The sequence below is a fragment of the Loxodonta africana genome, chromosome 19, assembly GCF_030014295.1.
Source record: "Loxodonta africana isolate mLoxAfr1 chromosome 19, mLoxAfr1.hap2, whole genome shotgun sequence".
NCBI lineage: Eukaryota > Metazoa > Chordata > Mammalia > Proboscidea > Elephantidae > Loxodonta > Loxodonta africana.
In genome coordinates, this window is record NC_087360.1 from 80,307,113 (window position 1) to 80,320,695 (window position 13,583).

At 43.4% G+C, this 13,583-nt stretch overlaps 2 protein-coding genes across 2 annotated transcripts in view; both read right to left on the reverse strand.

The window, feature by feature from the left end:
• Positions 1 to 2,682, reverse strand: part of LOC100661067 (cytochrome P450 4V2) — a 42,486-nt gene extending 39,804 nt beyond the window's left edge. Inside the window, exon 1 of the mRNA XM_023551193.2 lies at positions 1,995 to 2,682. Within this exon, the coding sequence (XP_023406961.2) occupies positions 1,995 to 2,682 (688 nt within the window). The remainder of the gene's footprint in view (positions 1 to 1,994) is intronic.
• A 4,510-nt stretch (positions 2,683 to 7,192) lies between these two features.
• Positions 7,193 to 13,583, reverse strand: part of FAM149A (family with sequence similarity 149 member A) — a 40,279-nt gene continuing 33,888 nt past the window's right edge. The window contains exons 12-14 of the mRNA XM_010592567.3: positions 12,828 to 12,956; positions 12,654 to 12,732; positions 7,193 to 9,986 (exon numbers count right to left, since the gene is read on the reverse strand). Coding sequence (XP_010590869.2) covers positions 9,913 to 9,986; positions 12,654 to 12,732; positions 12,828 to 12,956 — 282 coding nt within the window. The 3' untranslated portion in view covers positions 7,193 to 9,912. The remainder of the gene's footprint in view (positions 9,987 to 12,653; positions 12,733 to 12,827; positions 12,957 to 13,583) is intronic.

The following is a 13,583-nucleotide window of genomic DNA, read 5'->3' on the forward strand; positions in this document are numbered from 1 at the left end:
AGGTCTTACAGCTGGTAGCAGCTGGGGAAGGCAGAAGCTGACACGATGGGCTGTAGGACCAAGAGAATGGAGTCTGAGAGGCCAACTGGAAGCCAGTGTTAATATTCCAGGTGAGATTATTGAGGACAGAATTTGAACAGTATCTGTAAAATGATGGGCACGGTCTCTTGTGTAAGAGACTAGACTATTGAAGACAAGGAATATATCTTAAAATATTCTCATGTCCTAACTTTGCTCGGTGGGGCACAAAGCAGAGGCTCAATAAATGCTTGATTTATTAACCTAATTAATTAACCTAAATAACTGGTTCTAACCAAGTTCTAGACAGTGGTCTGGGAAATTTACACACTTTAAATTTAATCCTTAAAATAACTCTGCAGTACAGTTACTTTTACAAGTAAGGAAAAAAAACTTTGACAGGCAGTTTTAAGCTATTAGCTCAAAGTCAACCATCTCGTTAGTTGCAAAGCTGGAAGCTGAGCAAAGGGTTTGTCTTGATGCCCAAACCCAGTACTTGCTGAAAAGTCCACCTTTGTAAGAGTCTACTGTCATCCTTTTCACTCAGAAAGTAACTCCGAAAAGAATTAGTTTAGATCCTCCCACCAGCTCACAGGTTTTGAGACAAGTCTTGTTCACTAGATATTTCTTGAAAAAATTCCCCCAAAGAATATGAGACTTCTTAGGAATATCACTTCCCGGGTGGGTGGGTGGGGGGGATACCTATAATTCTACACAGCTGTATTTTAACACCGTGAAGACTCAGGCTACAAAGGGAGGTTAGCCCTGCTTTTAGTGTTAATTAAGCAAGATAACTTTTACAAACGTGAGTCTTGTATTTCTAAATGTGTTGCTGGATCACTGGAAACTTGAGTCATATGCATGCTTGATTGGTGAAAAGTTTATTTGGATTTCTTCTCCCAGAAAACATTTTCAATGTTTTTGTGAACACATTCCCATAAGCCCTCATCTTATTCCTGTCATCTTTGAAATGATAGCATTATTTTTATTGGGGGAACAGAAGTGGGAAAGTGTCAAATAATTCAAGCTCTAGAGTTAATGCTGTTGATTAATGCTGGAGTTATTAGTAATTAATCTGAGGAAGAACTGGGTTCTGGTCCTGGGTCCATTTTAAAATATGAATGTTGGGCAAATCTTTTCAGCTCTGTGTTAATTCAACTTACACAACTGCGAAAATGAAGAACTGTGATGGGATTCTTCCTCCATGACCGGGAATGCAAACATCAGGTACTTCTGAGAGCTCTCTAACTTAAAGTGATTTTTTTTTCATCACCAAAACACAGTAAAAGTCTATCTCTTTCAAAAAGATAATTTCAATTAAAAAAAAATCACTCTTCAGTACATAAGGCTTTAGAAACTTGTCATTTAATTTTGCAAAAGGTCCTGCCAGCATGGTTTATTCACTGCTATATTGCAATCTCCTTAAGACTAAAATACGAAAGCTAAGAAGAAATGAAAGTGGTGGTCAGGTCTTGTGATGTCTTGGGGAAAAAAAGGGCCTCCAAAGGATGTGAGTCCCTTACCTTCACAAGTAGAAGCGCGGGGAAGGAGAGCAAAACTAAGTATTAAAGCATTTGCTGTGTTGCAGAAAGGCTCCGGGGTTAAGGTTTTTTTGTTTAAAGCCAACAGAGGAGAAAAGGCAGGCAGGGTTCTGAGACCAGAACAACTATGAGTTGGGAAAAGGAGATGGACAAGTTTGGAAAGACTGCAATTCTCTGGTATACACAAAGAGAAAGTCTGGGATGGGACGGGACGGGACGGGATGGGACGGGATGGGACGGGATGGGAGGGAATGGGAGGGGATGCGAGGGTGGCCCTAGCAAAATCCACAAGTAACAGACCTTCCCTCTGCTAGCAGCTAACACCTCAAGTGGCAGGGTTGCGGGAGGGTAAGAAGGCGAGCGGGACTGTGCGGACCCGGCTGCAGAAGGGGCACCTGGCGGCCTGCGGGCTCCCCGCGCGGGCGTGGTCCCTACCTTTCCCGTCCGCCTTCAACAACAGCGCGTGGCCCACCAGCGGGTAGGCGCGGGCCACGGTCGGGACCGGCCTCATCTGGTGCCATTTCCGCGCGTAGCTCGCCAGCATCTGCAGAAGGGTCAGCAGTAGGGTGGCGCCCGCCAGGAGCACGGCGCTCGCTGCGCCCCACAGGAGCTTCTGCCCCAGGGGCACCAGCCAGGGCTCCACCATAGCGTCGCGGCCCACTCCGCGCGGGGACAGGGACCCGGGGGCGGGCGTCGGGCGACTGCTGGACGCAGGGGCGGGCACGGGGCAGGGTGGCGGGGACCCCGGACAGGGTGGGGCGGCGGCAGGGTCCGGCCCCCCGGGCTCCGTGATGATCACGGGGCGGTGGCCGGGACGCGGGGGCGGGCGCGGGGCGGTGGCAGGTGGCGGGTGGCGGGCAGTCCTGGCCCTCGGGGGCCGGGGGCGCCAGGCGCGCTCACGCCTCCATCCAGGGGCTGGCGTGGGCGCAGCCTCGGGACCCGCGACTCGGGCTGCCGGGGCTGCCGCGGCCCTGGGGACAGGCTCTGGCCACGCAGGCTGGCGGAGGACGCATCCCGCGGGGGAGTTACTGGGCCCTGCGCCCGGGCCTCGGAGCTCGCTCCAAGCGAAAGCGAAAGCAGCCTCTGCGGCTCCACGGGCCGTGGTGAACACAAATGAAGGCATTTGGGGTGGCCGGGAGGAGAAGGGAGGTTAAATGTTGGGGCAGTTTGGGGTGGGCTTAGGACTTCTCGCAAGCAGCCAGCCTCGGGCGCCCCAAGGGCCTGGGGTGCTGAGCTTGGGCATGGGGAACATCAGCTGGGGTGAGAAGTCCGCTTTAAAATTAAGATAAAGAGGCGTCTGGACTGAAAGTCAGCCTTTGAAGCCTGTTTTTCCAGCTGCGCATCTACCCTCACACTTGCTCGCGCAGTTGGCAGTGCTGGGCCCGGAGGCTTGTGGCCGGGAGTCTGTGTCAGGGCCATTGAGCAGTCTCCTGCTTTGACCTAGTGTAGCCTTGAGTACACAACCCCAAGGAACCCAGTTCTCATGTGGTGTCAGAGGACTCTGACTGAGACACCGGAGAGCTAAATTAGGTAGTTGTGATCGAGATGCCCTTCAAATTTCCTAGGGACCAAGTAGAGGCAGGCCCTAAGAGAACTAGAAAGGGACGCTAAGACAGGGTGAAGGGTTAGGGTCCCTGAAAGGGGGCGGGGGGGGGGGTGCTGTGAGCCGAGAATTTGATAAGAAGCCGGTAATTAACGCGAGCGCCCTCTTCTAGGAAGACAAACCACTTAGAAAAGGAAACGACAGTGAGAAGGATGCCCTAGTTCTGCCCGGGGGCTGTGTCCCTGACTACCAGTTTCTTCCTCTCCAGGTGGAGGTGCCCGGTCCTGAGTCGGCTGTGTTGTCTACAGGTGATACTTCTTACAAAGCGGCTAGGCAAGGAGGGTCCCTTTCCTAATAGCAGGTCCCTAAGCACCAGCTGTTCTGTGGGAGAAAAGACCTGGCTATATGCCCCTACGAAGATCGTAGCCTAGGAAACCCTATGGGGCAGTTCTACTCTGTCAGAGAGGGTCGCTATGAATTGGAAGGAAACCCTGATGGCATAGTGGTTAAGGGCTATGGGTGCTAACCAAGAGATTGACAGTTGGAAACCACCAGGCGCTCTTTGGGAACTCTGTGGGGCAGTTCTACTCTGTCCTATAGGGTCGCTATGAGTCAGAATGGACTCGAGGGCAGTGGTGGGTGGGGATGGTAAGGCCGGAAACACTGGTGGTGTAGTGGTGAAGAGCTGTGGCTGCTAACCAAGAGATTGACAGTTGGAATCCACCAGGCGCTCTTTGGGAACTCTGTGGGGCAGGTCTACTCTGTCCTATAGGGTCGCTATGAGTCGGAATGGACCCGAGGCCAGTGGGTGGGCTTTGGATTTTTTATGACTCACATTAGACTGGAGAACACACAACAACAAAGCTGTAGCTAAAGTGACCTGGAAGATGGAAGCCACGAGAAGGCTTTGATCCCCGCTTTGCTTAATAGATTAACTTACTGGGAGTTACTCTTTGGGTTGCTCACAGCCATCTACCTCCAGGGCCTCTTTGATGCAGAGGAAAGTAAGCCCAGGGCTTTTCTTCTACTGAATTTTTAAAATCATGTGTACATGCTGTCGGGGAAGGAGGTTGGTGAAATATTAAGTGAAAACAAACATAACCAAGTCGCAGAACAGAATGTAAAACATAATGCCACCTTTAGGAGAAAACATTTTTCTACAGCTAGACAAAAGTCTGGGAAGATGCTGATCAAATCTGGATTGAGACCAAAGAAGAGAATCTGTACTTCAGTCACTTCTGTATTATTTAATCACTTTACATCTAACCTTTTTCTAAACAAATATACTTATTTAATACCTTTAGGTGTATCTTCTGGGCTTTAGTTTCCTCTTTTCTGAAGGGTCCATTGTAGTTGTTATGTGGCATTGAGTTGATTTCCAACTCATAGCAACCCCATGTGACAGAATAGGGTTTTCTTGGCTGTAATCTTTTCGGGAGCAGATTGCCAGATCTCTCTTCCGTGGAGTGGCTGGGTGGATTCAAACCACCAATCTTCTGATTTGCAGCTGGGTGCTTAACTGCTGCGCCAGCAAGGCTCCATTACAAGGTCTGTTACAGCTATAAAAGTATTAGATTTGTATCCTATTCCCTGCTAATATCTGTGGGCAAAGCGAAGGAATATAATGCAACTGCTGCCATTGAGAAGCAGAGAAAAGGATGTGCTCCATGTAGGCACAGGTGATGACAGGAGCCAAGAAATACTCTGAAGCTGGCAAGAGTGTAATAGGGTCAAGAATTACTTCCAGTGTAAAAAAGATCTTTAAATTAGACTATAACTTCTCCCTGGTAACCATCAGTGAACACTAGTCTCTCTATATACCTATTCTTGTCTTCTTACAAAAGAGGGATCATACAATACTGGTCCTTAGGCCCTTCACTTATTTCACTTAGCACTATGCCCTTCGGGTCTATCCATGTTGCAGCATGTTTTACTGACTCATCATTGTTCTTTATGGTTGCATGATATTCCACTGTACATATCACCACATTTTGCTTATTCATTCATCTGTTGATGGACACTTTGGTTGTTTCCATTTTTTTACTATTGTGAATGAAGCCGCAATAAACACAGCTGTGCGTATGTCTGTTCGTCTCATTACTTTTAGATTTCTAGGGTATATACCTAGAATTGAGATTGCTGGATCATAGGAGAGTTCTATTTCTAAAACTTGAAGTTTCTCTATAGAAAGCTTCAAGGGAGAGTCTACTGAAAAGATATGTGAGGTGGGGTATAAAGCTTCCATCCCCCCCAGTTATGTTAGAACAAGTAATTATCGTATTTTTAGGTAAAAAGACTTGTAAATGATTCAAATTTGGTTTTCAACTGAACATGTTTCTATCTCAAATCCTCCCGTCCACTTGGGCTCTCCAGAGAACATTAGCAACTTTCCCCTCTCCTGTATTATCAATTTTTCCACTCTTCTGGATTTTCCCCAACAGAATATAACATGTTGCAGTTTCTCCCATCTGGAGTCTATTCTTGAATACTATCTCCCTCTAGATTCATTTTTGTGCTCCCCATTCCTGAAAAATTCCTTACGATATTTGTGTATACTTCCTGTCTTTACTTGTTCTCCTCTCATTCTTTCCTGAAATCATCACAAGTGGTCTTTTGTCTTGTTCCTTCCATTGGAAATGATCTTGTCTAGGTCATCAATGAAGGCTATGTGGGTAGATCTTTAGGGCAATTCTCAGACCTTATCTAAATTGATTTGTCAACAGCGTTCAACATATTTGAAAGTCTCGGTTACTTCCTTGAAACACTTTTTGCTTCATTTGACTTTGAGAATTCCACACTCTCTTGATTTTCCTTCTTCCTTACATGCCATTCTTTCTCAGTCTGCTATCCTGGTATTTCTTCACATCCCAGGCCTCTAGATGCTAGGATGCCCAGGGCTCAGAACTTTTTTTTTCCTCCCTTTTTCTATATTCATTTGGTGATGAAATCTGTCTCCTCACTTAAATACCATCTTCATGCTGACAATTCCCAACTTTATATCTCCAGTCTACATCTCTTCTCTAAACACTAAGCTCAGATACCCAAATACCTCAACATTTCCACTTTTTGTTGTTAGCTGCTGTCGAGCCGGTCCCTGACTCAAGAGGTTCCCATGCACAACAGAACATCAGACTGTTGTGATCCACAGGATTTTCATTGGCTGGTTTTTTGAAAGTAGAATGCCAGGACTTTCCTCCTAATATGGCTTAGTCTGGAAGCTCCACTGAAACTTGTTCAGCATCGTAGTGGCACGCAAACCTCCAATGGTGGCTGCATATGAGGCACGTTGGCCAGGAATTGAACCCGGGTCTCCCATATCAGAAGGAGGGAATTCCACCACTGAACCATCACTGCCCTAGACATCTAACAGGCAACTCAGACAACATATCCCAAAACGCCCTCAAACTTGCTTCTTGTACAGTCTTTCCAATTCCAGATAAAGTCGACTCCATCCTTCCAAAGTTTTTAGGCCAAAAGCCTTGGAGTCATTCTTGACTTTACTTTTATCCATGCTCCGTATCTAATCCAACAGCACATCTCTTGGCTCTAACCCTAACCCTACCCCAAACCCTTTGACTTCTCACGTCCTGTACCGCCACCATCTGGTGTGAAACGCGGTCGGCTCTTGTCAGATAGCATCACTTCAAAACTCTCCCGTGGCTTCCTATTTCAGGTTACTTACTCCTTCCCACAAGGCCGTAAAAGACCTTAATCCCTTGGATCCAGTTACCTTGCTGATCTCAACCCTATTATTCACCCCCTTGCTGATCCCATTCCACGTCCCCCCGGCATCTTTGTTGTTTTTCAGATCTTCCAGCAATATTCCTATTGTAGGCCTGTGTGTTTTTTCCTTTACCTAGAATTGATTTTCCCCAACATCTACATGGCTCAAATTCATCTTCTTTGAGAGTCTTCGCGCAAGTTAGAAATGAATGACTAACCCATGTATTAGACACTGCAGAGAAGAGAGACATTTTCACAAAATTATACAAAAATTAGTTATCTAAGGAAGTTTATATTAATGCAATTAACTTTTGAAAACTCTTTAAACACTTTTATTAAAAATAAAAAAATACTTAAAAACCTGAACAATGATTTGTAGCCATAAAAAAACGCTGACAATAAAAAACATAATACCCAAATGATTCATTATATTACATAATGTACACCTTAATTGTATAGCAATCCCATCTTAGTTCATAATAACATTAACATGGATACTTCCTTTTATATTAAATTTGCAAAATCTTGCAGTTTCTTAGGGTATTTTACATTTTCTTAGCCAGATTAATTTTAAGTTCCTTCATTCTTATTTTTGGATGAAATAACAAACATTCTAATCAATGTAGTCACAACTTGAATTTAAAAACTGATTTCAGATATAATTCAATTTGATATTTTCAGTTTTTAACAGAAAAATTCTCAGATCAGACTCATTTGTCAAAGCAGATTATTATAAAAAATACTGTCCTAATTTTTACCTAATCAGTTTTAATAGCACCATCTCAACCTAAAAATTAATTATTCGTAATATGGGTGTCCAGGTAGGTGCTATGAGGAAGTCATTTTTAAAATCAGTGGCAGGGCCAAGTCCCTATGCACGCTATAAGATGGTATTTTATCTCTCCATCAAAGATGCTTAGAATATATGATTCAAGATCACTGTACTTGGTTACATTTTTTAAACTATCATTTTAACAATATATATAATGATAGGTTTATATTTGCAAAACTCAAGTCAAACAAAGTAAGACTACCATAGAAATGTATTCAGTGGTCCTCCTCTAAGGAAAAATAATTTATCTTGGATAAGAGTTTGGCTCCTAATCACAAGGTCGGCAGTTGGAATCCACCAGCCGCTCCTTGAAAACCCTATGGGGTAGTTCTACGGTGTCCTACAGGGCTGCTATGAATCGAAATTGACTTGATGGCAATGGGTTTTTTCTGTTTGTTTACCCTAACTTCATGCTAGTTTAGGCTGCATGTCAGTCATTTTCCCTTCTAAGCAGTCTGGGCTGATAAGGAAGGATCCGGACAGGCCCTGGAAATTGATATAAATACCCTAAACATCTCTGAAAGTGCAGAGTGGGTAGAAAGGGCACGTTTAGCAGGAATTATGGACCAGAAATCACCTTATTGGTAACCCTGAGGAGCAGGGCTTCTGGAGTGCTTATATGGCAAGAACCCCCCCACCCCCGCCAAGTGTGATAACTGCTAATTAAGGTGGCCTTTTCTCTTTAAAAGTTTCCAATGTTTTGGAATAATTTAGGAAATTCTCAAAATGCTTTGGTCTGTACTGTGTGTGGGTAGCTAAGCATTAGAAATATGCCCTAGTGTTATGGGGCTGTGGCTGATAAAAGAGGTATGGACAGTGCTCACCTTGACGCCTACTCCCTAAAACGTCTCCTTAACTTAGAAAACGGCGTAGGGGACGTAAGGAGACATTATCAATCAGAGACAAAACCCTAGGGTATTTTTGTTCTGCCCCTCTGTGATAAAGAACAACACAAATTCTAGTCCCAACACACTTTTGAATTTACAGACACCGGTAAGTAGTCAATGATTCCTTTTCTTACAGCCGGAAGTAAGCCTGGAAATAGTCTGTTACATACTTATACGGTATACATGTATACGTTTTCATTTTGGATTAGTAAAACTTGGGTTGATAGAATACAGGAATTTATCTGATAGAAAGGCAGAAAGCGTGCTGACCAGGTGAACTGAGAGCATCACAATGAGTCTCAGGATTTAAATCACTATGAAGAAAACAATGGAGGACAAAAGAAATCACCTACAGCTTTGCCTCTGATTGATAATTTTTCTTCCACATTCTCTGCTCCATTTTCTACATCAATGTCAGAAAGGATACATGCTATGGAAAAAAATGAATAAAAAAAGCAGGGCAAAAGGACAGAGAGAGAAGAGAGCTGCTAGCTTAGACGGAAGGGTCAGGAACGGCTTCACTGCAGAGAAGACATTTCTGTGAAGATCAGACCATGATGACACCAGGAGGGGTTGCTGCAAGCAGACGAATACTTCAGCTGTAACAACAAGCACGCAACCATATGTCCTATGTTTCACTCCTGGTGTTTATATTCAACTTCAAATATCAACAGATTTGGGATAATTTTAAATGGATTGCCAGAATTTGAAAATGAAAACTAGTAAGACAAAGTCAACTTGGGAGAATTACCCACTGATATTTCTCAAAGCGTTCAGGACTAAAGAACTGTTTAAAAAAAAAAATGTATATATAAATCAGCGTAATGACTAGAATAATCTGAGCCCTTATTCAAACTGACGTATCAAAGATTAGTGCTGTTTTTTGAAGAAGGAACTAATAACTATTAGGGACTAGAATTTTGATGGCGTTATTAATAGAAAGAAGTACAAAAATCATTGAGACAGGAAGTTACAAAAAGGAGATATTTCTTGCTAGTATACTCTAGTGTGTGAATACATACACAGTGGAATTACGTGTGTGTATAATTGCCGCAATGGTGAATCATAAACACATATTAGCATCTTCTGTGTAAAGTCACAAGAGCCTTGGGGACGCCTCCAGCAAAGAAGGCTGATGTTTTGACTTGTATTCCCTTTATAGTGCAAAGCTACTTCACTCCCAGGTTCAAAATGAAGTTGTTCATTTGTTTACATTTCTCTCAGGTAGATACAATCTAAATCTCGGACTGTTAGATGAACAGATGCATAGGATAATACTTGTCCTCCCATTTTTCAAGCGATACACGGTGTGCTTCTTTTTCTAACGCACCAATCAATGCTGTAGTTCAGAGTTCCAGCGAAGTAAAATCAAGACGCCACTTGGAATCTCTTTCTTGAAGTCAAGGTTGTCCTCTGAAATGATTTAGGTGGATACTGTGAACCTAAAACACCAACCGAAAAGCAATTCTCATTAAATGGTTAAAAATGCAACTTCTCAAAATGGTTGTTTTCTATCTTCCATAGGATGATACTTTTAAGTAGAAAAATCAATCTATTTTAATGTCACTTGCACACAAACCAAAAAACATCATATGCAAACATTGCCATTGTGAGCCCAGATAAGAAAGAATGGTGCTCTACCCCAAAGCCGAGGTGCTGGCCGTGTATTCCCTTACAGCTGGTAGATTTATAGGAATCTTTTACCCAGAGGTAACATCTTTTACCCCTAAAGCCCAGGATGATGAGCAAGGGAACTCTGGAGCAGGGACAATGGTAGCTATCTTAAGAGCTCTTCTCCACTGTTCAGAATACTCTCTCAGTTTATTCAGTGTTTTCCTCAGCTACACAACAAATGCCTATATGGCAGTAGCTACTGGTGCTTTTGACCTATAAGCAAAGGCAGGAAAGAGGCCACATGCCTGCTTGTCAGAGGAAAGGAAAAGAAATCCTTAGAAATATAGGAACGTGTCCCTTGTGTCCCCTGGGCGGCTTTTATAGAAATTAAAAATGGCCTCTGAGAATCAAGAATAACAGTTGTCACAAAATAATTAAGAGAAAACATTGAGTGGGATTCAAGAACCAAGGAAGGTATGATGTTTGCCTCAAGGAACATTCAGTCTGGTAGAGAAGATTGAACAGGGCTATGAAAGTGGTATCTGGTGAAAAATTAGGACGGCAGATTTAACACAAATTAAACATCAGTTCCCTCTCCAAACTTCTACATCTGTGAGCCCAACAACCTACTAGACATCTCCGCTTGGCATGCTGAATTCCACGTGTCCAAAATGGAATTCACCAAAGCTCCTCAGCTTCCCTTCAGTACCACCATCTATTGACCATCCACAGAATTCGTCAGCCTTCACTCCTTTCTCTCATATCCCAGGTGATGTTCATCCTAAATCCATGGTTCAGGCCTCCTCCAGAAAGCCTCTCTACCTACTTCACCACCTGAATATTGAGTTGGGTGGTCCTGCTAGCCACTCTCATCACCCCTTTCAATCGTCTCCACCAGACTGAATATTCCTTGAGGCAAAGATCATACTTTCCACAGTTCTTGAATCCCACGCTCAGCCCAGAACTTGGTACAGAGTAAGCACTTGATACACAGTTAGTGAATAATAAACAAACTTGGCTGCCTAATTCCCACCTCCAATACACAATTATGTAAGAGCCATACATGATGATGTATCATGACTAACTTTTAGAGAAAGAACTGTTGTCACCGACATGACAGCTAACACTGCCAGGAAACATACAAGAGAAAAACAACAAAAAGGTACAGCTGTCTGGAGCTATTAGCTTAAGGGGGAAATCTTAAAGGGCTAAATAATCCCGTACATCACCATACTATAGAACAGGATGAGGACTGACATAAAAAGTGATAAACATGAGCTACCAAAATGTTTAAATTCTACTAAATTTATTTTTAATCATAATATATTAAAAATTTCCATCAAAACAGTAAATATCCTTTAAATTTCCAGTTATCTATAATACAAATGGTTCACAATTTTTGAGTAATGTATGATTGGTGTTCCCTGGCTGGCACAAATGGTTAAGTGCTCGACTACTAGCAGAAAGGTTCGTGGTTCACACCCACCCAGAGGTACCTCCATCTGCTTCCGAAAAGTCACAGCCTTTGAAAACCCTATGGAGCAGTTCTACTCTACACACTGGGGTTGCCATGGGTTGGAACTGACTCAATGACAACTAACAACAAGAACCATATGCCCAGTACTGAGCTAGATCCTTTTCAATACATATTCCAATAATTATTTTACTTGCCCACCCTATCTTCAAGGAAGAAACTGAGGCACAGAGAGTATCAGGCATTCCTAAGGATTGCACAGCCGGTAAGTGGTAGAGCGGGATCGTAACCGGGCTTCTGACTCCAGAGCTGCACACCTCGCGCCCATGCTGTGCTGCTTCCTTGAACCAAATGTTGGTAACTGCTCTGTATGCAAACTAGGACTTTACTTTCCAAACAGCACACCAGGCTGAGAACAAGTATTTCTCTGTAAACTTGTGTTATAAAGGAGCCGTGGCGGTGCAGTGGTTAAGAGTTTGGCTGCTAACCAAAAGGTTGGCCGTTTGAATCCACCAGCTGCTCCTTGAAAACCCTATGGGGACGTTCTACTCTGTCCTATAAGGTCTCTGTGAGTTGGAATCAGCTTGATAGCAACAGGTGTGGTGTACACGTAATAAAAGAATCAGTGAATTCCTAGTAACCTTCTCATGCATTTTAATAATTAGATTTTTGGAGAGAATCTAATATTAGAATTTCATGTCGCAGAAAAGCTTGTAAACTCTGTAGTAGAAAGACAGTGACTTCCCATAAGACACCCTTTCCCTGTAGGAGCCTGAGCCCCCAGGTTAATTAAGAGCATGGCGGCATTTTCCCCTTGGTGACGCAAAAGCAGATAAGTGCTTGTCAGTGCGGTTTTGCTCTTCGTAGAGGCGTCTGAGGTCTGGCCGTAGACCTCAAATTCCTGCTACCTCACCTTTCATGGTCAAAAAGAGGTCTGTCACAACAGAAAACCTTGTTTCTCTTTCATAAACTTGAGATCTCACAAATAACATCATCTTGTTTAAAAGAAAGAAATGCTGACCTGTCAGAAAGCTTTGACCAGTCCACGTGTGACCAGCAAATTCCACTGGCGTCAGTGAACTTTTCCGAGGCGTATCCAACTGTTGAAAGGAAAATAAAATAATGGAATGACTCCCCCCCCACCCCCTGCCCAAATATTTTCTAAAATCTGATTGATGGCTAGCAGAGGACCTACCCGGAACGTATGGGTTGTGCTGGGCCTTGAAAACTGGTCCACAGTGATGGTTCTTTCTCTGAGAGGTGACCGCTCTATACTGTCAGGAACTGCACTTAGCATGCGATTTTGTGGATTCCGCCCTCTGTACTAAATGAGGGACAACACAGTCTTGTTTAAAAGAAATGCAATCCTTAAAAAGACAAAAAAATCTACATAGGCTTCATTCACTCATTTATTTGAAAATATTAATTTAGATGCTGCTAAGTATAAGGCTTACGAAGGACAAATATATAAATATATTTTAATTATGCAACACTATAGAATCCAATAAAAAGGCAATGTCATAAAAATGTAAATAGGAATTAAAAAAAACAATCTAAGCCCAATCAATTCTCAATACTGAATTGTAACAGAAATGTAATTCTGCACTAGTGAAGCACCAGTCTCTTTTTATGTGATGTTGGCCTTCTTTTATTATTTCACTCCAAGCCACAATATTCTGACGTTAAACATTAACGCTTGGCAACTCTCGCCCTCTGGAAATGGGCTCTATTGCCATTAACAGTTTTTCCAGTGCAAGCTCGACAGTGGCAAATGAAAGGCAAGAGAAAACCTTGCCTAGAGGGCATTCCCTCTAGGACTTCATGTTCCCACAGCTGGGGTCTTCCTTCGTTCTGTAAGACGCACTGAGGATACCTGTATGGCAGTAAAGTGAGGTGTCGTTGCAAATGTGGGGAGACATGGTTATGTCTACACCAGCATCATACTTTCCCC